This window comes from Phyllobates terribilis, unplaced genomic scaffold (genome assembly GCF_046119375.1).
Source record: "Phyllobates terribilis strain yellow unplaced genomic scaffold, ASM4611937v1 Scaffold_3__8_contigs__length_932513732, whole genome shotgun sequence".
In the NCBI taxonomy this organism is placed as follows: domain Eukaryota; kingdom Metazoa; phylum Chordata; class Amphibia; order Anura; family Dendrobatidae; genus Phyllobates; species Phyllobates terribilis.
The window spans coordinates 741461060-741487868 of record NW_027362763.1 but is presented as its reverse complement, the minus strand read 5'-3'; the positions used below and the strand labels follow the sequence as shown (position 1 = coordinate 741487868).

The following is a 26809-nucleotide window of genomic DNA, read 5'->3' as shown; positions in this document are numbered from 1 at the left end:
GTCTCAGTACTGTACCGGAGGTTGCACAGGCAGCGTCACCTCCTCTTCTGTCTCTAAAGGAGAATCCACACTTGAAACAAAGGCACACAGTACTACATTTTCTTTATTTGCAGCAAAGACTACAGGAGCAACCTTTTTGTGGCCCTTGCGCCATCTACGACGAGAGGGGGACTCTCTCCCCTTGTCTAGCCCCTCCTGACTGACCTCTCTTTCTACTTTCATAGTGTCACCGTCAGCTACGGGGTCTGTGTCACTCCCCATGGATTTGTGGACTAACAGGTCACCTCCCACTCTGACGTCAACCCCTTCTACTGGAGCTACCCCGTTATCAATGGTCAAATCGTCATTTTTAGGCAGTACCAACCCACAACCAGTAACAAATTTTGGTTCTCCATACTACACGCTCTTGTGAAAATCCGCCCCCTTTTGGACACCCACACCTGTAGGGGGAATTTTACAAAAAAAATCAACAATAGTCTTAGGACTCAGTTCACAACATCTCTTACCACCTCCCCGGGCACTCTGGGACAATACTGGCGCCCCCGGAGAGTTCACAGAATGGTCCACTGCCGCCATTCTATACAGTGCCCACTGCTCCTGCACCATGTCCTGTAGAAGTTTCTCAAATACCTGCTGCGGTTTTAACCGGCACTTTAATCGCTCAATAGCTTCATTTTCTTTTGCTGCTCCATTCACAGCCATCGCGGTACACTATTCACACTAGGCACTTCACCGCTTTCCCTGGAAAAATTTTCGTGGCCCCGCCGAGCCACAGCAAACCAGGTTTGAGTGCGAAGACAATTTTCGCAACCCCGCCGAGTTACAGCAAGATGCTTGTATCCACACTAGTCGTCCTGTGCCGTTGCCCCTAGCAACCGGGCTGCAGTTGCCCGCATTCTCCAACCACATGTAAGGCAGTGCTAGTCATCATATTGGGGGATACTCGCTGCACCGGGTCAATTAAAGCACACCAGCCACGTTTTCCCAGTTTTCACACTCCAGCAATTTATTATACATCATAACTGCTATAACCGAGTCCAACTCAGTGGCTCGCCGACATATTACATATAATGTCCAGGAGCCTTTCAAGCGGCAGACAGGCCCACTTGGCTCCAGTTGCAGCCCCAGCAAAGTCACTTATAGAAATGTCCACATCAAGCAGTGTTTTACCTTTGCCGGGTTTTAGCTGCTCAGACTTGTTCTGCCACCACTGTGGCTTTAAGGCTTCCCCGATGGGGTCTCCAGCCTTCGTTCCTTCAAAGGCTACTGGTATGTGGTCTCACCTCACATCCAGCCATTGTCTTCCAAACCTCTGGCCCTCCAAGGCTACTGGGATCGCTCACACCTTAGGAACCAGCCTCCGCCTTTCAGGCTCCACCAGGCCTCACTAGGCCTCTCACTCTAGCGGTGTCCCACACGGGAACAGGCCTCAGACCTTACACACCCTGTCTCAAGACTACCAGGGTTTATATATCTTCCAGTGCACAGGACCTGTGCTGATGTCACAGTCATGTGATCAGACATTCTGTGTGCCCAGGACCTGTGCTAGGTGACAGTCATGTGAAAATTAACCTGAGGGGGAGGTACATGGTCAGCCAAAACACATCCTGGACCAATACAGTAATGCCGTAAGCCACTGCATTACTATATATATAAATTTTTTTTTTTTTCGTTTTGCCTAAAATACAAAGGAAATGTGCAATCTTTAACTTTAGGCCTTTTAGAGATCATTTCATCTTCAACTTGCTTAACTGTTCACAATATCAGTAATTTTGACCAGGGGTGCCCAAACTTTTACATGGCACTGTATGTTTGGAGGGTCTTATATAAACATTTAGGTGTACTTTTACATTTAAGGGCTTGTCCAGTTAAGAAAAAAAATAACTTAAATATACGTGAACAAGCAAAATTGTACAACTTGATAGTATCATTCAATTAACAAAGGTGCCTCGATCTTGAGACATTTTTTTCCCAGGTGTTCGCAGGTCCACGTCCGGCTTCTGGTTGACACATGACAGATTTTCCTGTGTTGGCTCCTAACCAGTGCTGCGTGTAAAGAAGCCTGGCTGATTGACTTGCCTACAAGAATTAGTCAGACCCTTCTCTGTTATAAGCAATGTATAAACGGGGAAGGAGGTTGGATTAGCTATTATAATGAGCTAGTCAGCCAGTCTCTTCACACAGAGCACTAATGATCTGCTTGAAAGGCAAATGCTGTCCTGTGTTGAGCACTTGCTAGAAGTGATCCTGCAGATACCCAGGACCTTGGTGGATATCTTGAGATTTGGCACCTTTGGTAAATAAGCTACATTTAGTAATTTATACACTTGCTATTTTAGGCATATTTAAAGGCCATGGACAGCTTTGACTTGCAAATAATTTTTTTTTTTACAGTAGTTAGTAGCCAGCTTTAGTTAATAAAAGTTTCATTCTACAATTTTCATTCTTTTATTCATTATGAGACCCACAGCTAATGCAGTTTGGAGCCAGATCTAAATTTCAGATTTTTATCTTGTGGGAGTCTCTCTCCCTGTAATAAATGCTGGATGTAATATGTGTGTGTAACCAGGGTGTAGTGGTCTTCGCTTGCTCTCATGTATCACTACAGCTTCTATACTGTACGTTTTTCTCCAAGTGCTTTTCTCCTAGTTTACAGACTGTTTTCTCTACCTTCCCTGAGACTTTAGATACTTTCTACCCTGTCAACACATTGAGGATCTGAGTGCAACCTTTGCCCTGCTGCTATCTCCAACACTGAGAAAAGGGGGAAAGCAGAAAGCAGTCAGGAGCTGGAGCTCTGATGGATTTGTAAAAAAATTTTACGTAGGTAAAAGGACTTACGGACACTCTGTGGCAGCAAACTGGTAGGATTCTTTTTAATGAAGACTATTTAAAAATGTTACTTAACTTTGCATTTGGAAAGCAAATAAACAACAATAAAATCTGTGAGAAGAACAAGCCCTTTATTATTATTTGTTATGTTTGTTATCCTCTGAAAACAAAAGCTGGGAAAAAAAATCTAAAAAGACACGATGGGAAATAATTTTTAGGCAGAATAAAATTGCGTGAATAACCCAACCCTATGGTGGGCATCTTGAGGTAATGCTTATGCAACCAACTTTCAAGCCCATCCCATGCAAGCTACAACAGGGTCTTCATTATATTCCTTTTCTAACCTTTTTTGTTAGAGAGTCTTCATCACCTGAATCTTTTTCATGTTTATCCAAATTCATTAAAGAGAACCTGTCATCATGATTTAGCAAAAAGGCATGGCCATAATTGTGCTGTTATACAGATTAAATAAATATCTTTAGTGAAGAACCTGCATGGTGGCTGTTCTTTGATCAGCATTTAAAGTTTTGGGACTGTGGGTAAGGTCTTCGGCTCCTCTGTCTGCCTGTATCTGCATCCTGTTTCAAAGTTTGCAATGGCACCGTCCTCGCCATGGGCGGCGCTTGTGCACATGGATCTCCTGGCTGTATTCAGTTAAGTGGCGCCAGTGGCGGCTCATGCGCAGATTCACATTTCAAGCTCAACGATGAGCGGAGAACTCAACACTGTGCATGCGCCAACACCATTGCCATTTTACTGAAGACCACTGGGATGTCAATCGGCGTATGCGCCATTACTGGTTCTATTCTACTGAAGACTGCACAAGCGTCGCCTGCAGCAAGGAAACGCTGGTGCAAACTTTCAATCAGGAGGCAGATACAGACATCGGAGGCAGGCAGAGGGGCCGGGGTAGGACCTGAAGACCCTACCCACAGTCCCGCCCCTATGCATCGATTTACACCAAAACTTTAAATGCTGATTAAAAGGCCAACCAGGATGTGTATTTCTTCACTAAAGGTATCTATTTAATCTGTATAACAGTGCCATTATGGCTTTGCCTTTACTTGATATCACTAAATCCTGCTGACACGTTGTCTTTAAGTTTCTGCATTCTACAAGTAGAATTATTGAGTACTTGCTTGGCTTCCAATACTTCCTAGGCTGATGAGTAGCAACCAATACGTCTCCAATGTCATCAATGTTTGGGATGGTGTTAATACAATTCACTTGAGGCTAAACTTGCAAATATCCTGCTTACGTATAGACACAGTAAAATCAACACCCTACTGATCGGTCAATCAAAAACACTTAAAGAGCAGCAACCGAATGGAGAGAAATGGGTATCGCTTTTTTCCAAAAATGATACCCCTAGTGGAGTTTCGCTAATCAGATTTTTAGCAATGTAAATATACCTAAAATATCTATATCTCTCCACCTCTCCTATACATACACACCATTTAATTGACTCTTTTCCTTATCCCGCTGAGGATCACACAGAGATGTAGGAGATGTATAAATGAGAGACACATAATCCTTTCGCTCACCTCCAGATGTCTTTGCTCTTTCTTTCAACTTTTCTGCAGATGCCTCGTTGTAACTGGGAAGTTCTGACATCTTCACTCCAGATCGAGCTTCTGCTATGAGTTGACGTGCTCGCTCTCTCAGCTGCCGGCGCCTCTCTTCATCTTGCTGCTAGAAAAATATTGAACAGTTTTTGCCAGCTTAGTAATTGACAAAAATGCAATTTTCATTCTCGTTCCGATGGGGCTGATAGCAAATAGCCTACCCTGCTATGTATGTTCCCCGTGCTCCGTGTACTATTCCTGGTGTCAGAAAAGATGACACGTCCAAACCTCCGGAGCTGTCAAAAGCCCTTGATGGGTTAAATAGAAGATAAAGAAATCGCTCTTCAAAATGGCCGTCCTGAAGCAGCATGCCTGTATATTTCCCGTAGCGGTGTGATTAGAATAGTTATTACGCTGTATTCAGGTTATTCATGAAAATTATAAACAAAAAATATGGAGATCTGGTATCATTTACTAACTTCAGTTTTTATGATGGGCTCACACGTTGCAGCAGAATAGCGAACCCAGACAAAAAGCTCAATTTACAATAGTTTTTTGCGGTCAGGTTTTGCTTAGTGATGACCAAAACAGCGTAGTATGTTGTTCTACTCTATCCAGTAATAGAAAACGGATATCTGACAGACCCTTCATTTGTTAATGTGCGTAGATAAAATGGATTGTAACGAATCATGACATTGCAACAGAAAACAAGGATCCTGCTTAAAATAATAATAAAAAAAAAAGAAACCATGACACAAAAGTTAACAGAGGTTTAAAGGAAATGCTTTAGATTTAACAATGCAGCAGAGCTAAGAAAGCTAACCCCGCCCACACCAGGCTCTCTGTGTACATAGTCTATAGACAGTGAGCTGCTTATCACAGGAGGAGGAGGAGTCAGATGATTTCCAGCCCGCAAGCTAGTCACAGCAATGATAATGTCCTGGTGATAAAACCTTCAGTGTAAGTAAACAACAGAACACACAGCCTGACATGCATCATCATTGAATTCTGTGTTTTAACCTCTAACCTCATGCTGTCCTTAAATTAATTACACAGCAAAAACCTGCTGACAGATTCCCTTTAAATGACAAGTGCATTGACATTTCCAATGCAATGCCAGCTGTGGTGCATGGCACACATCTATATGGCCATACCACAATTTCCATACATTAAAATGTACCAATAGTTCCCCCCTAGGGAACCTGTCACCTTGTAAATGCTGTGCAATCTGTGGGCAGCATGTTACAGAGCAGGAGGAGTTGAGCAGACAGATATACAATTTTGTGGGAAAAGCTTCAGCATTACTTGTAATTTATTCATTTCCTTCTCCGCTCATTCTTGGCTCAGAGATCCAGTGGGCGGTCCTATCAGTACTTGATAGCCTTTCCTGCATGAGCACATGGGGTAACCTGTCAGTCAATGAAAAGCACTGCCCCCTGGAGCTCTGGGCTTAGGATGAAAGGAAGTAATTCAATAAATGACAAGTTAAATTGAGTTTTCATTCCCCACGAACCCCTGTGTGTCACGGGTGTGTCAGATGTGACAGACAATCGCCATGCAGTTGGTTGCAGGAGATCGCTTCGTTTGGCATTGCAGACACCTTCTTAGATCTGTCTCACTCTAGGACACAGCGGCTACCTCCCTCTCGCTAATTGACACCTAGGCCTGGGTGTTTAAATACTTCCTCTTTGCTTTAGAGAGGTGTCGGTGATATTCACATGACCCCCTTGTGAAGGCTTGGAGTGGTTGCAGTCTGCTTACTTCCTCTTTGGTGCTAAGAGGCCTTGTGTGTAATCACTCTATGAAGTCGGCTCAAGCTAAGTTACTTCCCCCGTGTCTGTCTCACCTTGCTGTCTTTAGTTGCTAGTGGGGACTGACTAGCGCTCACCCCCCCTTCCCTAGCCAGGGCCTAGCACTAGGGAGATGCAGAGTTTTAGATTCCTGATCGATGATTGGTAAGAAACCAATATAGGGACAGTAGGGAAGACAGGGTGATATCAGATTAGCCTAGGTGGTCTCCACTTCCTCTTTCCTTAGTGTCCGGGCTCCCTTTCCCCTCATCCCTTCGTGTTGCACTTTGTCTTTCCTACACGGTGAGTGACATTATCTCTTTCTGCTCAGCTTCTCCGGCTGTATGATATCCAGCTGGTAGAACAGATTGCTTGTTCAACTCGACATGTTTCCTTTAGGCTATGTACCCACGATGCAGAAATGCTCCTGATTTTTCCTGAGCGTTTCTGCATCTCCCTGGCAGAAAAAACGCATGTGGATTTTATATGCGTTTTTCCTGCCAGGGACAAGCGCAAATGAAGCTTTTTTCACATGCGATTTCTGCATGCGGGTTGTCAAGCACTTTCCAAGCGATTTTAGGATCACTTGGAAAGTGCTTGACAACTTGGTCACACTATATAAATCCATGCAACTGGCATGGATTTATATAGTGTGACCAAGTTATAAAATAATGATAATAAATAAAAAAGTAAACATTATACTCACTTTCCGATGGCCCCCGATCTCCTTCTGCAGTGCGTCCGGTGTGTTGGGTAGCTCACGGTGGTCTAAAAAGGACCTTCCATTACGTTATTTAGTCATGTGACATGTCACGTGACCAGCCACATGACTAAATCACGTCATGGAAGGTCCTTTTAGACCATCGCGAGCTGCCGGGAAGCCAGGATGCATCGCTATGGAGACCGGGGGCCATAAGAAGGTAAGTATAATGTATTTTTTTCTATTTTAAATTTTTTTTTTACAGGTACTATGGTATCCAGGTCTGGAGGAAAGTCTCCTCTTCTCCAGACTCGGGTACCATCCGCTTAATATCCACATGTGTACATGTAGTCATGCGGATATTAAGCGATTCAATGCAAGTCAATGGTGGCGAAAAAGAAGCGATTATGCAAAATAATTGGTAGTGCTGCGGATTTTTCCGCAATGATAATCCACAGCGGAAATTTCGCTGCATGTGCACAGCACATGCGAATTATCATTGGGGAACATGGCAGGCCTTCTACCAAGTGTTTTTTCAGCGTTTTGGCAGCGGAATTGCCGCTGCGGAAACGCTTAAAAGATGCATAGTTTGCACACAGACTTAGAAAGAAAATCATGAGAGTCAATCAGATAATACAATCACTAGGATCTGTTCTATATGTTGAGTGTGTTCATTGAGAAAGTTCCCGACGTGAACACTAAACTTGTCCACAGGGATATATTAGCCAAGAGTATCCATTCGTCCTCGAAATGGACAGTATTACTATATGTTAAATGTATGTATGTATGTATGCTCGGTTTGGCTGAGCATGCATGTTTTTTCAATTGGGAAAGTGAAGTAGACCCACTGACAGACTTCAAAAGGATCAGGAGCTTAAATTCAACCTGCCCGATCCCTCGCTCCCCGCCATCATCAGGATGCACTGAACATATTAGATGGTCGGCTGGAAGGCTCAGTAGACTTTTCTCTAATGTGTATTGTACTCTAATGCCCAATTAAGATAAGTAGAAGGAAGAGTAAATATCCTATTTTGTTCTTATTATTGCAGAGGTGTGTCAATGAGTAATTGGGAGGTGCGGTCACTTTGGGGAAACTTATTTACTTTTTTTTTAAAAGAAAACTAAAAGGCAACAGATGCTTATCAAAAACGGCAGTCTTCCCTCACTAATTTCCAAGCAGAAAAACCTTAAAAAGAAAGAAAAGAAAACATCCCACACCCATAAGTGCCTGGCATTTAAGCTAAAAAGCCATTAATAAACAAGCACAAGATACTAATTAGGAACATTGCTGACATTTCCATGCAAATTGTTTGTTTTTAGCTATTTATCAGCCATTGTTCTCAGTACAATAGAAAAAAATGCAAATGAATGAATCAAAATGCAACCCTAATGGGACTCTCTGCTTATAACCATTAGCCCAGAGGTGTGCAGTAATTCAATCCTCAAGCAGCAAGATTTAGCCTCATTAACAGCCAGCATGGGAAGGTTACAACTCATAAAACCCTACAGTAAACAAAGTGTATGGACACAGCACAATATCGTGAGCCTGATTGACAGGATTCGGGTTCCCTATCAGATTGCCTCGATTTACTTCTCCGCTAACACAGACTCAATTTTGCACAGGCCCCTGTGAGCGGTCTTATATTTGCATTATTTGCTTTCACACACCTCAATTTCCCCGAAGACAGAGAATTAAAGGGAAAATGTTATTTGTTGAGAAGACACATTAGGAATAAAGGATATAAAAGCTTTTGTCCCTGCTTTCAAATCAAGTGAACAGATACAAATACATAACCATTAAGCTCAAATATTAATGTTATTTTTCCCTGTTGAGAAATGCTAATTTTTTTTTTCAAATTTAAAGTTTTATTGAGTTTAAAAAAAAAACATCAGTACATAAAACAATACCAAAATCAACTTATAAATAGAGGGAATGAAATCCCAAATGGAAAAAATATAAGCATAACTTTTACGTACAGTGACGATGCTCAACCGATCTAGAGAATTTGTTCGAGAAACAAACATAAGAGCAAGTAGAGGAGAAGAAAGGAGAAAGAATAGAGAAAGATGAACATGGGGGGGGGGGGGGATCTAACTAATAAATGATACGAGCAAAGGGTGTGGCTGACTATAAAAAAAGGGTTGAGTGATGAGGTGATATTGGCGGAAAGGAGTGAGAGAAGGGACATATCACGGTTCATCTTCGGATATTTTGGTAGGAAGGGGAAGAAAGGAAGGATTCCCAGTGGAACCATTTTGTAGCGGTAGTGTTCCTATCTAGTTGCGTTTGGGCTATAAGAGTTTCCATATGATGGGTCGGGGCTATTTCCGCAAACCACAACTCTAGAGAAGGGGTCCATTGACTTCCAGTGACGGGGGATTATTGTTTTCGCTGCTTGATGATGTCTAAACAAGGATTTTTTGTAAGCAGCTCTGGACATAGGGAACATATATAGTACTAGTAATTCTGATTTTAATAAACTTTCCAGAAAGCTTTCAGGATCGGGCAAGACCACCAAATATGGGTCACAGTACCTTCTACTCCACAACGCCAGCATAAGGTAGATACTCCAGGATTCAATTTGTGTAAGGCAGATGGAACCAGATACCACACAGAAACAATTTTAAAACTTGTTTCCTGAGATTTGGTGGCAATTACCGATTTATGAGATCTGAAAAAAAACATTTGTTCCAGTGTAAAGTTTTGGTGAAGTTCGGTTTCTCAGGTCGTACACAAAAGAGGAACTCTGGTTCTAGTAGTAGTTTATATGTTTGAGATGGCGTGTGGGAGACCAGAAGAGCCTTGCACATCTTATCCAAAGCAGACAAACGACGGGTGAACTAGAGTTGTCCGCTAAGTGAGGAGTAAAAATGCTGAAATTGGATGAATTTGAAATTGTGGGGGGCCAATAAAGTAATTCTTAAAAGGTTTAAATTAAATATGGAAGTAGTGTTGAGCATTCCGATACTGTAATATCGGGTATCGGCCGATATTCGCGGTATCGGAATTCCGATACTTAATTCCGATACTTTTACAATATCGGATACCGGAATCGGAAGTTCCCATAATGCCTGCGCTCTGTAGTGTCTGTGAAGGATGACAAGTTGGATGGCAGCGCGATCCAGCCTGTCATCAGAATGCAATCCCAGCGGGGGAGAATTCTCCTGATTGTTTAAAAGCCGGCGGGCGGTATACAGCCGCCGGCTTTTAAACAATCACACAGCCCCATACTGCTTCCCCGCAGCCTCCCACCCCGATCCTCCGCTCCCCTCGCCACCTCCCATCCCGATCGTAAGTTAGGACCGGGCGGGGAGCGCAGCTCCAAGGAGCGGGGAGTGAAGGACCCGGGCGGGGAAGCCGGCAGTGAAAAGACTTCACCGCCGGCTTTCCCGTTCTGTGCTTTCCCGCCGGTTATTTCAAATGAACAGCTGAGGTATCAGGTGATGCCGATCAGCTGTTCATTTGAAGTCGCCGCGGTGCCCTCAGAGGGTTCATGTGAGTTCATGCTTGACTGCATGAACTCACATGAACTTTCCCACGGCCGCACAGGTCAGCCTCACCTCCCAGACCCGTCATGATTAGTGTGTGTGCGGGGTGTGTGCGCGATGTTTGTGCGGGTGTGCGCGGTGTCTGTGCGATGTGTGCGGGGTGTGTGTGCGGGGTGTCTGTGCGATGTGTGCGGGTGTGTGCGTGCAGGCAGACATAGGCCGATGTGACACTACTACTCCCATCGGCCTATGTCTGTCCCCCGTCCACTCCTGCCAGCAGGATCAGCTCAATGGGAGCAGTAGTTCCCATCAGACTGATCCTGCTATTTAAATTGCCCTACTGTGTCCCCAATAAATGTTAAATACATGTCATTGGTGGCCAGTGGTTACCTAAAAGAAATTAGTTCATACATTACCTGTCCCCGCCGATCGCCACCTAAAATAAAGTAAAAAATAAAAAACTACACCTATACTCACCAAGACACCTAATTCCCCGAAGCCATCGATCTCCTGTAATAAAATATAAAATAATAAACCACAACCTTATCCTTACCCCTCCGTAGTAGTCCACGAGTGTCCCACGAAGATCTCCAGTTCAGAGCAGCCACATAGAATGTGACCGCTCTGAACCGCTGCCGCCGCTAGAATGACAGCATAAGCGGGTTCACCGGAGTTCAGGCAGCGCTGCTCCGGTTAGCTGCTTTACGGCCCTGCTGTATAGTGAGAAATTCCCACGGTACAGCAGTGCCGTAAAGGAGGTCTCCGGAGCTGCGCTGACTGAATGCACTCCGGTGACCTCAGTCAGTGGCTCCCGCTGCCGGGAGCGGACGTGTTCCCGGCAGCGTGAGCTTACAGCAGCCATGCACAGCTGTCACCATCTCCAGATGTGACAGCTGTGCATGGGAGATCAGCGCAGGAACGTGGACAGGTAACTATTATTTTTAGTAAACTAAGAATTAAATAAAATTGTGTGTTTTATTTCAAATAAATTATTTTTTTCTGGGTGTAGTGTGTGTTTTTTCTTTTTAACACTTTGTAGGTTAGTAATGGGGGTGTCATATAGACGGCCATCATTACTAACCTGGGCTTCATGGCAGCTGGCGCTGACATGAACCCCACCACTATTACCCCCTGCCACCGCACCAGGGCAGCGTGGAAGAGCGAGGCTAAGTGCCAGAGTTGGCGCATCCTATGGATGCGCCATTTCTGGGGCGGCTGACGACTGGTGTTTCTAGCCTGGGAGGGGGCCAATATTCATGGCACCCTTCCTGGGCTATTAATATCAGCCCCCAGCTGTCTGCCTAGCCTTTGCTAGCTATTAAAATAGGGGGGACCCCACGTCATTTTTTTTGGGGGGGTCCCCCATTTTAATAGCTAGTAAAGGCTAGGTATTCAGCTGGGGGCTGATATTAGTAGCCTGGGAAGCTCCGTGGGTTTTACCCCCTTCCCAGGCTTCAAACATCTGCCCCAGCCGTCTGCTTAACCTCCGCTAGAGACTAAAATTATGGGGGATCCCACGCCATTTTTTTTTTAAATAAATCCATTATTTTAACACTAAATGACATTTGAGGAGTTAATAAAGATGCAGTCCCTAAATTATTATTTATTTTTTAATTAATTTTTCCCAAAACTTTTGACGTGGGCTTCGCCATATTTTTGTATGCCAGCCAGGTACAGCATCCAGCTTCTATGAACGCGCCATTTTCCGGGGCGGCTGCGGACTGCAATTTTCAGCGGGGGGCAGAAAGCTTGGGCCTCCCTGCGCTGCAGATTCCATCCCCCAGCTGCCTAGTTGTACCTGGCTGGACACAAAAATAGGGAGAAGCTCCACGTTTTTTTTTTTTTAATTATTTCATGAAATTCATGGAATAATTAAGAAAAAAAGGGCTTCCCTATATTGTTGTGTCCAACCAGGTATAAATAGGCAGCTGGTGGTTGCGGGCAGCCCGTTCCTGCCTGCTGTACCTGGCTGGACCCAAATATAGTGCAAAGCCCCACGTCAATTTTTTTTAAATTATTTCAGGAAATTCATGAAATAATTAAAAAAAAATTATGTGGGGCTTCGCCCTATATTTGTGTCCAGTCAGGTACAGCAGGCAGGAACGGGCTGCCCCCAACCACCAGCTGCCTATTTGTACCTAGCCGGACACAACAATATAGGGAAGCCCTTTTTTTCTTAATTATTCCATGAATTTCATGAAATAATTAAAAAAAAAAAATACGTGGGGCTTCGCCCTATTTTTGTGTCCAGCCGGGTACAACAAGGCAGCTGGGGGCTGGAATCCGCAGCGCAGGGAGGCCCAAGCTTTCCGGGCCCCACCCGCTGCAAATTGCAGTCCGCAGCCGCCCCGGAAAATGGCGCGTTCATAGAAGCGCCATCTTCTGGCGCTGTACCCAACTCATCCAGGGCCCTGGTGCGGTGGCTCACTGGGTAATAAAGGGGTTAAGGCCAGCTTGGCATTATCAGCTGGCCCTAAGCCCGAAATTCATGGGGTCACGCCAATATTAGACATGACCACCATGAATTTCTAGTAAAGTATTTAAAAAAACACAACACCCAGAAAAAAGTCCTTTAATTGAAATAAAGACACAATTCTTTATTGTTCTAAATTAAACCATACTTACCATCACGCCCATTCCAGCTGAAGCCAACGATCTCCTGCAATAAAAGTAAAATAATAAAGCAACCTGCACTCAGCACTTCAGCATGAGAATTTTCCCACGCTGTCAGTGACGTGCATGAGGTGAGCTGAGTTCATTGGACATGAACTCGTCTCATCTTTATGCCGTCACAGCCAGACACTGCAGAGCGCAAGCATGCCTGCGCTTCTCAGTGTCTGCGGGATGACAGGCTGGATGGCAGCGTTCTGCTGCGGTCCAGCCTGTCATCTCGATGTAGCAGAGCTGAAGCTGTCGTGGGAACCATGGAAAGGTAAGGATGAGGTTGCTTTATTATTTTACTTTTATTGCAGGAGATCGTTGGCTTCAGCTGGAATGGGCGTGATGGTAAGTATGGTTTAATTTAGAACAATAAAGGATTGTGTCTTTATTTCAATTAAAGGACTTTATTCTGGGTGTTGTGTTTTCTTTTAACTTTGACTATGGGGTTAGTAACCTGGGCTTGATGTCAGCTGGCATTATAAGCTGACATCAACCCCAGCCCTATTACCCCCTGCCACCGCACCAGGGCAGCGTGGAAGAGCGAGGCTAAGTGCCAGAATTGGCGCATCCTATGGATGCGCCATTTCTGGGGCGGCTGACGGCTGGTGTTTCTAGCCTGGGAGGGGGCCAATATTCATGGCACCCTTCCTGGGCTATTAATATCAGCCCCCAGCTGTCTGCCTAGCCTGTGCTAGCTATTAAATTAGGGGGGACCCCACGTTATTTTTTTTGGGGGGTTCCCCCATTTTAATAGCTAGTAAAGGCTAGGTATTCAGCTGGGGGCTGATATTAGTAGCCTGGGAAGCTCCGTGGGTATTACCCCCTTCCCAGGCTTCAAACATTTGCCCCAGCTGTCTGCTTAACCTCCGCTAGAGCCTAAAATTAAGGGGAACCCCACGCCAATTTTTTTTTAAATAAATCCTTTATTTTAACACTAAATGACAAGTACAGTAATCAACACTATCACTGTACTTCATATATATGTGACTGACATGTTTCTATCTATCTAATCTATGTGTGATTCTCTATTCTTTCTATTCTAAATTGTCGGGTACAGATGCTGAATTGCCGGCCGGCTTTCTTAAAGAGACGGTGCATGAAAACACTATTATTTTTTTAAATAAATCCTTTACACTAAATGACAAGTACAGTAAGCAACACTGTCACTGTACTTCTTATATATGTGGCTGACATGTTTCTATCTATCTAATCTATGTGTGAAGCTATATTCTGTCTGTTATAAATTGTCGGGTACCGCTGCTGAATTGCCGGCCGGCTTTTTTAAAGAGACGGTGCACGAAAACACTAATATTTTTTTTAATAAATCCTTTACACTAAATGACAAGTACAGTAAGCAGCACTGTCACTGTACTTCATATATATGTGACTGACATGTTTCTATCTATCTAATCTATGTGTGATGCTCTATTCTTTCTGTTGTAAATTGTCGGGTACCGGTGTATGCCGCTGATGAATTGCCGGCTTTTCATGTCATTCTACATTATTCTTAGTTGTTTTACTTCATGTAGAATTAACCTACAAGGAAAGAAAGGGTTTATTTTCATTCCGATATTTGTGTCCCATTGACTTGCATTGGTTTCCGGTATCGGAATCGGCGATATCCGATACTTTTTGGGTATCGGCCCGATCCAATCCGATACGATATTTCCTGATATCGGAAGGTATCGCTCAACACTATATGGAAGACATTTTCCAAAAAAGACACTTGGTTCACAATGGAAAGTGATAAAAGCACGCGTGACGTCTCGCTTCATTACCGGATTGCATACATTAACCTTATAGATATCTACGGCTAAACTTCTTTGAGGAGAATTGTTTTCTACTAGAGGGGAGGTCCTCTCAAATAAGATGGATAGTAGTATACCGTAATATATCATATGATTAAATTGATTACCAGTGCAAATTTCATCGCTGTTTAATCATCAGAGTTTTTTTAAACACTTAGGCTGAGTTCACACGATGCGTATTTCATGCGTTTCCGTGGCGTTTTTGCAGTTGCGTAAACGCCGCGGAAACGCATGAAAAACGCATGGTAGAAGGGAAGCAATGTTCCCCAATTGAAATCCGCATGTGCTGTGCCCATGATGCGGATTTTTCCGCAGCGTAAACGCTGCGCTCAAAAATCCGCAGCATGTCATTTAATTTTGCGGAAACGCGGCGTTTTCGCCGCCATTGACTTGCATTAGAACGCGCCAATTCCGCAAGACTGCATCTGTACTTGCGTAATTGGTGCGTTCTAATGTGCAGATGGTACCCGGGTGTGGAGGAGAGTCTCCTCCACACCCAGGTACCATTAAAAAAGCTGTAAAACAAGAATAAAATAAAAAATATACTTACCATCTGTCGGCCCGCGCACCGCTCCTGCTTGCTTCCCGGCACTTGCAGTGAGTTGTAGGACCTGCGGTGACGTCAGAGTCATGTGACGGGTCACGTGACGCTGACGTCGGCAGGTCTTTCAATTCAAAGTTGCCGAGAGAACGGAGTGAGCAGGACAGCGCGGGCCATCGGAGGTAAGTATATACACTCTCTCGGGTCACACTATATAAATCCATGCTGTTTGCATGGATTTATATAGTGTGACCTAGTTGTCAAGCACTTTCCAAGTGATGCTAAAATCGCCTGGAAAGCACTTGTCAATCTGCATGCGGAAACGCATGTGAATCTGCATGTGGATCCGCATGTATTCTGCAGGAAAAACGCATGCACAATCTGCATGCGTTTTTTCTGCCAGGGAGATGCAGAAATGCTGCAGAAATTTTCTGCTTCATTTCTGCATCGTGTGCACATACCCTAAATCTTGGAATAATAATAATTTCCACAATTGGATGTGTTTAAATAAAATGTTCCTGTGCTGAGATAATGTTATAAATGTGCCCCTGCTGTGTACTGTGTAATGGCTGTGTCTGACCATGCAGGGACATGGTCTGATCATACCACATCTCCTGGGGAAGGGGAGGAAGCAAAAGAGTATACAGACAATACAGTAGGGGATCACAGCTGATTCTTTCTGTGAGGTAAAACATTTCCCTGTCTGTTTTTAAACATCCTCAGGAATCAGCTGCGATCCCATGTTGTCCTGTCTGTATACTCTCTTTTGTGTCCTATCCTGGACATGGACCCCATTCGGCAGAGTGCTCCTGGGTTTTCTGTGAAAAACCCATCGGCAGACATTTTTCGCGACGATTATCTTTGGGAGAACAAAGTGATTGTCAGTCTGAAACCAGACATTCCTGATCTGATCGACATCTCCCCAAAAGATTAGTTGTTGCAAGGCCTCCACAGTTTGTTGTGGATTTCACCCTATGTATGTATGGCAATGAAATCAATTGTGATAAGCAGCAGATTTAAAAATCAGCATACAGAATCTACTTGCACCATGTAGATGAGATTTTTTAAAATCTTATTTACAGTACAGTACTTTGCTACTACTTTAATCTGTTGTTGATTTTCAGTCTGCAAATAACGATGGAAAATCGCAGCAAATCTGCAGCGTGTGAACAAGCCCTGAATGATCTGTTCAACATGAGATGACAGTAGCAAGAGACCACGACGCCGACTCCCTCATACATGGCTCATCAGTGTTAAATTTACTGTAGCACAGATTCATCTCAGCTAAAAGTCTAGACCCTTAGATCAGGAATAGGACAGACATTTATAGGACATTTCATAACTTTCCCAAATTCTTATGAAAAAATATTTCCCACAAACTGCATTGAACTACTGTACCCAATTTATTATATATTTTAGGGGTTGGAGTCGATCCATTTTATACCGACTCCTCCAAAATGGGCTCTGACTCCACAGCCCTGCAAGAGACCTAACTCAGACCCTGGACCGCAAAATATGGGTACAAGATTATGGACCGTGATGAACGGACAGGCTAAGCGTTTCCTGACCTGAATGTGACAGCCTCATAGGCATTTGAGAGGCTGTTGAGTTTGGGTCAGGAGACCAGTGGGGTTACGAAATTCTGGTTGCGAAATATATGTGTGTAAAACTAGCCTTACAGTGATACTAGTCAATTTAACAATACATTTCCATGTGGCATATTCCCCAGCACACTCTCCACAGTAGGAAAAAATGTAGTGAAATCAGCAGGTAAATACAGATTTTGACGTGGATTTTATGCACATTTTACCCTTTGCAATGCAAATCATGAAATGTACACTGATATCTGCAGCATGAATTGCTATTTAAAATCAGCAATGCACGTCAGTGGATCTTTTCTGCAGCTAGATGCCCAAATGGAAAATCTGTTGCATATCCATCCTATGTGCACATACAGGACAGAATCCCTGTAATGGAAGCTGCTGTTAAATATGAGCAGAAAAGGAACTTGTTCTTGTTGTATGGACAAGACATGTTACCGCTACAGTCACTTATTGGTCATAGGGATCACATGACCAGAAAAAGATCCTATTCCAATCGCATGGACATGTCAATGTGGCAGCAAATCACATAATTCAGCAGTCACAGGCCAGTCTCTGCCGAAAGAAGCAAGGAGATTGGCGGGGGATCATGTTGTGGGAGGAGTGACGGGAATATTGGGAAGGGTGTATATGTAATTTGTTAGATTTAGGCAATGCTGGAACATTTTCTTATTTGACAACTGCTTTTAAACTTTAAACTACACTCCATACATGGTTTCCAATCATTCGCTGCCAGAGTTGCTAGCTGTGGTTCGATGGGGGGTGCCAGGCGTCGGACCCTCACTGATTAGATATTGATTACTTATCCCAAGTATAGGACATGAACGTTAGTGTAGTGGAAGAATCCTGAAATCTTTGGGACATGACGTTGTGCATATCAAGTCAAAGAAAGTCAAAAGTACAAAGTGTACAGATGCAAATGAAAGGACACCCTCTGGAGAAATACTCTGTGTGAAAGACCAGAAAGCCAGTAGAAAAAGTGGATAAATCTATGGTGGACTCGCATAAATGTGAGTGGGTGACATAACACTACATGATGATGTTGGTCTGCACAGAAAAGGCCGCAAGGGTAACAAGAGAAAATGGACAACAAAATTTGTTGTACAATTTCTCCTGAGCACGCAGATAACCCATATGTGGGGGAAAACCACTGTTTGGGTGCACGGCAGGGCTCGGAAAGGAAGGGGCACCTTTCAACGTTTTGAATGCAAAATTGGAGCTCTATGTCGCCTTTGGAGAGCCCCTGATGAGCCTAAACATTGGAGACCCCATTTTTGGAAACTACTCCCCTCAAGGATTTTATCAAGGGGTATAATGAGCATTTTGAACCCAGAGGTACAACTCAGAATTTGATAACATTAGGTCGGCACATTGAATATCTTGTCACAAGTGCTCACTACTTGAGTTTGCATCGGGTGCTCGAATATGCACAGAGTATCATGGGTGCGTAAGTGAGATGCTCGAGTCCCCGCCCCACATGTTTCGCGGCTGTTAGACACCTGAAAAACACGTGGGGATTGCCAGTGTATGGCAGGCAATCCCTGCATGCGTTTTTTTGCAGTATAACAGCTGTGAAACATGTGTGGGGGGGGACTTGAGCATGTCACTTGATCACCCGCAATACTCGGTGCATACCCAAGCACCCGATGCAACCTCAAGTAGCGAGCACTTGCGCTGAACACTAGTCATCGTTTTTTTTCTTTACTTTTGAAAAAATCCCAACCCCAACACAGCCCTCACCCCGAACACTACCCTCACCCCCAACCCTAATCCTAACACAACCCCAACCCTAATCCTATCCTTAACCCTAACCCCAACTGCAAAGAAAGATAAAAATTATAAAATACATTTTTTTTTTCCCAAAGGGGCTGACAAAGGGGGATTTGATTTATTATTTTTTTCTTTTGATCACTGTGATAAACAGCGCTGAGGAAAAAGTACCCTTAACTGCTGATGTGAAAATGCATTAGGGGTTAATGTTTTAAAAAACGGATCCGATTGAAATCAGTTTTTTTAGCTGGACAAAAAACTAGCGTCTGCACAACTTTGTTGTCAACGGATTGCTGCTGGATCTGTTACTGGACATGTGAACATAGCCTTACACTGAAACTTCTCCCATCACACAACACATCTTGCCTTGAGAGCAGGTCTTCTGCTTTAATCTGCTCACACACTGTACAAGTTTCCAGAATTTACAGGTTTTTGACCTCGTCTCGGTACAGACGCCACAGAGAACTGTGTTAAAACCATTATACATACAGACATAATTACTTCCCACATGGGTGTCATTTTCTGCCATTTACATTCACAGAAATACTTTCATACAATTATTTTAAAAACTACCAAATCTACCAGATGACTGAACAGCTATGCAAAAAAAAATATCCATTTAAGGACAAACTCTTGAAGATTAAGTAATGCTGTTTCCTTGTTTCCTCCCCAGAAAAAAAAATGTATTGGAATGCAATTTTTATATTTCACAGTTCACCGAGGGCTCAGCAAGCTTTCTTTCCCCTGCTTCAATGGTGCTCCTTTTAATTTTATCCTCCTTAGTCCTAGTAATTAAAAGTGATCAGCAGTGGCTTCCCAAAGGATTTAAGACAAGTAACCCCCCTTCCTAGAATTGTGCTTTTCAGGGGGAAAAAAAAGAGCAGAAAGAGGATTCAGAGTTTAACTTTCACAGGGACAAGAATATGATGGATTTTAAATCCCCAACTTTATCCAATTGTTCCTTGGACAGCCTTTATTTCTTAAGAAAGCTATAAAAATGGGCACCAGTGGGGGTGCTTTTGTACTTCCCGCTAATGCCACTGAGTGACAACTTTGATATGGATCTTGAAAGCGAAATCTTAATATCATGCTTAATATTTATTTTTATGAACACAAAGATTATCCATATTGTTTTTTGATAACGATAAACTAATGCTCAATATATATTAAAATAATGAGGCAAAAAAAGTTACATTTCTGAGACTTGTTTCATTAACACTAAAGAAACAAAAAAAAAAACTGTGTAAAACACATCACTACAAAGTAGTGAATTAATTAACTTATATAAAATTAAGTAAGTATTTATTTTTTTAAGGAAATTAATAAGGCAGTTACTAAGTTGTGTAGTATAAATGTCTTGCATACACAAACCTAATAGATTTATATGTGATCAACTTAATAGCCTTGAGCTGCAACAGTTTTCCTAAATATGTATAAAAAAAAATGTAATTAATAAAATTCCTCTTAAGCAACATTATTTGTAAAAAGAAAATTGCACCTAGAACAATTTCACTTGAACTAAAACTTTCACGTAACAATAAAAGTTGCTTAAAGTAACACAAAAAAAAAAATCCTAAAAATTTTTTTGCCACCCAATGTGGCACACAAAAAAAATTAAGAATCAAAAATTCTGTGTGTTAGATACGTTAGAAAAAGGGACTGTGTTTCCAAACTGCAGTGTTAAAAAGTGTTTTGTCTATTTTTTTCCCCCCTATTTTCTGACATTTGATGAAAATTTACAGGTCTGCTACCATGTACAATGCTGGCTTGGGATATGGAAATATGAATCATGTTTAAGTTTATAAATTTTCACCCATCAAATTCATCCTGGTTTGTTAAATTTTAATAAAAGCATCATTAACTTAAAAAAAAGTGATTAAATATGTTGACCATTAGGTAACTAAATACAAATAGATATATGGGGAGAATATAATATACTGTATAGGAAAAAAGAAGGGGAAAAAAAGTAATCAAAAAGTTAATAAAGAACAAATAAATGAAAATCTACAGTTAAATTAGACAAAAGATAGAAGGTAAAATTACAAAAATAACAAATAATTTAAATACGTTTTTATATCTTGTTTTTTTTAAAGAAAGGAAGATAGAGGTCTATATTTCTGGATTTTTTGAAAGAGTATAAAAAATAATCAATATACCTATTTCACCCAGCAGTAATAAAAGTAAATTTAGGCTTTGCAATAAAGGCAAATATTATAACAAAGGGCATAAATACTACAATAAAAGGCTTGAGAAAAAATAATAGTTGACATTTCTTACAATTTACTGGATGGTAGAAGTGTACTGACACACTGCTTGTAGAAGGCAACACACAGTGAAAAAGATTTGTGTTCCACGTAAACCAATATTTAATCACTGAACGGATGAAAAGCCAAGATATCACCATAAGGGTAGGGTCACACGAGCGTATGAAAAACTGTTCAGAGTTTGAACCAGAAAAGTGTGACAATTTTTTTTCTCGCTTGTAATCCGCGTACAATCTGTTTTTACAGTACCAGCTATTTACAGGACCGTTTACAGTTTCCCATGTTACAGAATTACAATGTATCTGTAAATATCGGACACTTTTCTGCGGCTCCATACAGCATCCGTCTTTTTTTACGCACTCATAGACTTAAGTGGACGAGTCTCATCTGATTTACAGAAAAAAATGTGCATGCTGCCATTTGTTTCACACACAGATTTGATCAGTTAAAAAAAGAAAGAGCTCATCTGCACGGCCCTATCGAATAACATTGGTCTGAGCACGGTTCGTTTTTCTCACAGACCGAAAATAAAGTTGTGTGAATGAGCCCTAAAGGTGTAGCTACCCTGATTTATTTGTATGCCAGTTACATTTTTTTTTTTTTACTAAAATGACCAATATATTTATCATTCTTCTCTGCTGGGATCTGTCTACTTTTAATAAAATGAAGGCAACACACCACTGTAGAAAATTTAGGAAAAAATATTTAATGGCCCATAATGGACCTTCCTCGTACAAACCGATATGTGGCCATTAAATATCTTTCTAAAATTTGCTACATTGGTGTGCTGCCTCGATTTTTTTGGCATATTGGACGACTGGTCTTACCTGAGATTCCAAAACCGATCGGCACTCCACTGTAGCGGTGGTGCAGGAGGGTAAATGGTCCCGGCACTCACGGGAGGTGTAACCTTATATCTTTATCACATCACACTGATCCAACTGAATTGTTCAGTCCGTCCCGAGCCCCTTTGGAAAGCCCGGGGTGTTCTTACCTGGGACGCTTTGCTCCTTTTTACTAATTTGATGCTTGTGCTGCACCAATATTTTTAATTCTACTTTTTATTAAAGCAACTGATGAATAAAATGAGGACCCAAAATATAGTCATGTATCATCTTAAAAAGACACTAAAAAAATTGATCCCATTAATATAGGCTATTTTTCCTTGGTACCAGCCATTTTACTCTGGACAGAAGCTAAAAGCAGACATTCTTCAAAAGGTTTATTGAAAGAACCATGTCCACCTCGCTGATGACTACTTTATCCATAAGAACCTACATCTATATGTAACAATAATATTCGGTCTTTTTAATTTTATGTCTGGTTCTTCTTTAAGAAGAAGCACTAATAAAAGACAATAGAAGAGAGCAGGCAACACTACAAGTTGCTGACTATAGTAATATATCAAGAATGCTATATTACTGCCAGCAGTGCCCTATAACAATAATTCATTGATACTGATGGACAGTGAAAGTATCTGAGAAATGAAACATATAATTCTTCCTGAGGCTGATTATAGCCCAGACTTTAAAAAAAATGGTCTATGGTATGTTCCGATTACATAGTGTATGGGAACAAAAAAAATTGACTGCTGCCCCCCCCCCTCCACTTTTCATCACCAGACAGGAAGCAAGGCACTGTTATTAGCTATTCAAAGAGAAAGAGATTTCGATGCCTGTCCAGAGGCGAGGATTACCGAAATGTACCCATTCACTTGCTTCTGAGCAGAGGATAGAAAGAAGAAAAAAATGAGAAAAATAAACCTACAAGTCCCCTTTCAAAGACAGGACAGGAGAAGTTTTCCCCAGCGAGATAGGACGGCTGTAGTTTGAGAAAATGGGATTTGTGAAGAAACACTGGAACTGTTTAGCAGCTCCTTTCATATTGTGTCTTAAAAAAACCCCAAAAAAAAACACTTTTGCCTTTTTCTAATGCCGGCTGACAATATAAGCAGACAGGCCCGCAGAAGGTCACACCTGCTCATTTCACCAGGGATGCCCTAAACTTATGCCACACAAAAGAAAGGGGGAGGACAAAAAAAAAAAATCAGGCGTTCTGGTAAAATAAAAGGAGAAGTAAAATCTTGCTCAAATACGTCCCATCTGCTCAGATTAAATCAATGATTACTCTGGGGGCTACGTGTATGTTTTCAGCCAAAGGTTTGTGATGGTGATAGAAGGCCGACTAGCAGGTGGGAGCTTTGCATAACTAGCAGGTGACCTGCCCAAGAACAACTCCTTGAAGGATTCTAAATAATTAGTGACAAGGAAAGGAAATGGTGTTATCCAATCAGAAGTTTACTTTACGCTCAAAAATTTCTTATCGACAATCTCATTGGTTCAAGGTAAAACAGCATCTTGCAGAATGCAAGACTATTTTTTTCTTCATTGGACAACAAATAAAAAAATACCCACAGCACTCATTGAGGACACTCAGGAAACTGGGTCACCATACCCACAGATAGATGCAACGCCCAAAACTCCAAGGAGCTCTCTAAACTAAGAAAGAGACCGCATCCAGACTTGGGTGAAGAAAGTAAATCTTCTTTTATTCTGCCAAATCCAGTGCAACGTTTCGCCTGGAAATAAATCTTTGTCAAGACCTATTGTCAAGTATGCTTGACAAAGACTTGTATGGGGGACTATGTGAAGCTCATTGTACTGCATGGAGGACTATGTGGGCCCATTATTCTGTATAGAGGACTATGTGGGGCTCATTCTGTATGGAGGACTATGTGAGGCTCATTGTACTGCATGGAGGACTATGTGGGGCCCATTATTCTGTATAGAGGACTATGTGGAGCGTATTATTCTGTATGGAGGACTGTGTGGGGCCCATTAGTCTGTATGGAGGACTATGTGGGGCCCATTATACTGTATGGAGGACTATGTGGGGCCCATTATACTGTATGGAGGACTATGTGGAGCCCATTATACTGTATACTGGTTGGTCTGCGACTTTGTCCAAGTTTTTCGTTTTGGCCCTCTGTGTGTTTAAGATTGACATCCCTGCTCTAGACCATATGAAATACTATTAAAGACCTGGGATAGAATGGGACCCATGGGGAATATTTTGTATTGGGGTCCACGTATTTTAAGTTACACCAAGGAAAGCATCCATGTTTTTACTGTATAACTCCTTAAGTGAAATCATTTCAAAGTTTTAATGACCATCTTTCCATGACGACAGTCCCCAAAAAATGAAAGGGGTTTTCCACTTTAAGAAACGTGGTCCCCTGACAAATTGAATACTTTTAAGACAACAAACTCTGTTTGTATTCACCTTCCCCTGGTTGAGCGCCAGCTCTCTGCTGCTGCTCTGGTCTCTCTGTTTTGGCTGCAGTGTTGATGTCATGTCAACAGCACACACCTCCACTGCAGCCAATTACTGAGCTCGGCAGCTCATGTCGTCTACATCAACAAAGGCAAAAACCTCAGTGACTGGCTGGAGTGGTGTTGTGCTCTGAAGATTGATGTCACCGCTGTGCCGGTCTCTCTGGTTTTATCTGCAGCGCTGGACTGGGGGAGGGTGAGTACTATCTGAGTTTGTGGTCTTACAAGTATGTAATCTTTAGGGGAACACTTTTCTTAAATGGAAAACCCCTTTAAAGGGTTTGGAATTGCAATTTAGCTTTAATACCAGAATAACTTAAAGAATATACATAGTACTGCTTGTGCGGGGAAAAAAAAAGCAAACGCTTTTCCTAATCCTTGCCACATATGAAAAATCTGAGAGGGACTTGTTGCTTGCGAAATATTGCCTGGTAACCCAACTAAGCACCGAGGTTGTTGGGCAGCTTCCGAGCGGCCACGCAGGATTGTCTGCTCAGCTCAAGGGTGGATTGGCACTGTGCGAACAGAAGAAAAGTAGCTTGGCAACAGTTACAGTGGCATGTAAAAGTTTGGGCACCCCTGGTCAAAAAGCACTGTTATTGTGAACCGTTAAACAAGTTGAAGATGAAATGATCTCTAAAAGGCCTGAAATTAAAGATGACACATTTCCTTATATATATATATATATATATATATATATATATATATATATATATATATATATATATATTTTTTTTTTTTTTTAAAAAATGACAAAAAGGAAAATGAGAGACAAATCAGATCCCCTGCTTGACTGTAAAAGACCTTCAGAAAGATTTAGCAGGCTCTGGAGTTGTGGTACATTGTTCTACTGTTCAGAGACACCTGCACAAATATGGCCTTCATGGAAGAATCATCAAAAGAAAATCTCTCCTGCATCCTCATCATAAAATTCAACGTCAGAAGTATGCAAAAGAAAATCTAAGCAAGCCTGATGCATGTTGGAAACAAGACCAACATGGACGAATGAGGTTAAAATAGAACTCTTTAGCCACAAAGGTATGTGTGGAGAGAAAAGGGAACAGAATTTCAGGAACAGAACATCTCGCCAACCATTAAGCATGGGGGAGGATCAATCATGTTTAGGGGTTGTGTTGCAGCCAATGGCATGGGGAACAATTCACGGGTACAGGGAAGAATGGATTCAATTACATTTCAACAAATTCTTGATGCAAACGTAACACCATCTGTAAAAAAAAAGCTGAAGTTGAAAAGAGGATGGCTTCTACAAATGGATAATGATCCAAAACACACGTCAAAATCCACAAGCTGAAGGTTTTACAATGGCCCTCACAGTCCCCTGATCTGAACATCATTGAAAATCTGTGGCTAGACCTCAAAAAAGCAGTGCATGCAAGACTACTAAGGAATCTTACAGAATTGGAAGAATTTTCCAACGGGATGATACTATGTACTAACCATGGAGGGTGCCCAAACTTTCGCATCGGACTATTTTCCTTTTTTAATAAGTGTAAAAGCTGAAATATATATATGTATGTATATATATATTTTATTTTTTTCCTAAAATACAAAAGGAAATGTGTTATCTTTAACTTTAGGCCTTTAACAGATCATTGTATCTTCAACTTGATTAACTGTTCACAATAACAGTAATTTTAACCAGGGGCGCACAACCGTTTACATGCCACTGTAATCCACAAAATGCTCCATCTCAACTTGCGTGATTAACCAGATTTTTACAGAAAACAAATTAGGTGGAGAATATTTTTAAAGGTTGCCTTAGAAAAACAATTCTTGTCCCTATCCATAGTAGGGTCTATACAGTAGATGACATCTAATAAAACAGGACTCTATGGGTGACCAAAGCCACTGTATGTCATCCGTTGGGGACATCAGTTTTAATGTTTATGCCCAGCCGAATTCATTAACTTTAGGCATCAGATGCCTTATTAGCAGTAAGGCTGTGTGCACACGATGCGTTTTTAATGCGTTTCCGCAGCGTTTTTGCAGCTGCGGAAACGCATTAAAAACGCATGGTAGAAGGGCAGCAATGTTCCCCAATGGAAATCCGCATATGCTGTGCCCATGCTGCGGATTTTTCCGCAGCGTTTATGCTGCGCTCAAAAATCCGCAGCATGTCCATTAATTTTGCGGAAATGTGGCGTTTTCACCGCCATTGACTTGCATTAGAACGCACCAATACCGCAAGACTGCATTTGTACTTGCGTAATTGGCGCGTTCTAATGTGCGAATGGTACCCGAGTGTGGAGAAGATGAGACTCTCCTCCACACCCAGGTACCATAAAAAGCTGTAAAAAATAAGAATAAAATAAAAAATAAGATATATTCACCTTCCGACAGCCCCCGGTCTCCTTCCCTCTGCTCGCATGCAAGACTGAAGGACCTGCGGTGACGTCACAGTCATGTGACCGCAGGCCCTTCAGCGCAGTGTCTCA

At 42.1% G+C, this 26809-nt stretch overlaps 1 protein-coding gene across 7 annotated transcripts in view; it reads right to left on the bottom strand.

Annotated features, from left to right (window-relative positions):
* Positions 1 to 26809, bottom strand: part of EHBP1 (EH domain binding protein 1) — a 445048-nt gene that overhangs the window by 116274 nt on the left and 301965 nt on the right. For 5 of the 7 annotated variants that reach the window (XM_073672136.1, XM_073672139.1, XM_073672140.1 and 2 more), the window contains one exon: positions 4377 to 4524. In XM_073672136.1, coding sequence (XP_073528237.1) covers positions 4377 to 4524 — 148 coding nt within the window. The remainder of the gene's footprint in view (positions 1 to 4376; positions 4525 to 26809) is intronic. The other 2 variants (XM_073672138.1, XM_073672142.1) reach the window with 1 other exon arrangement.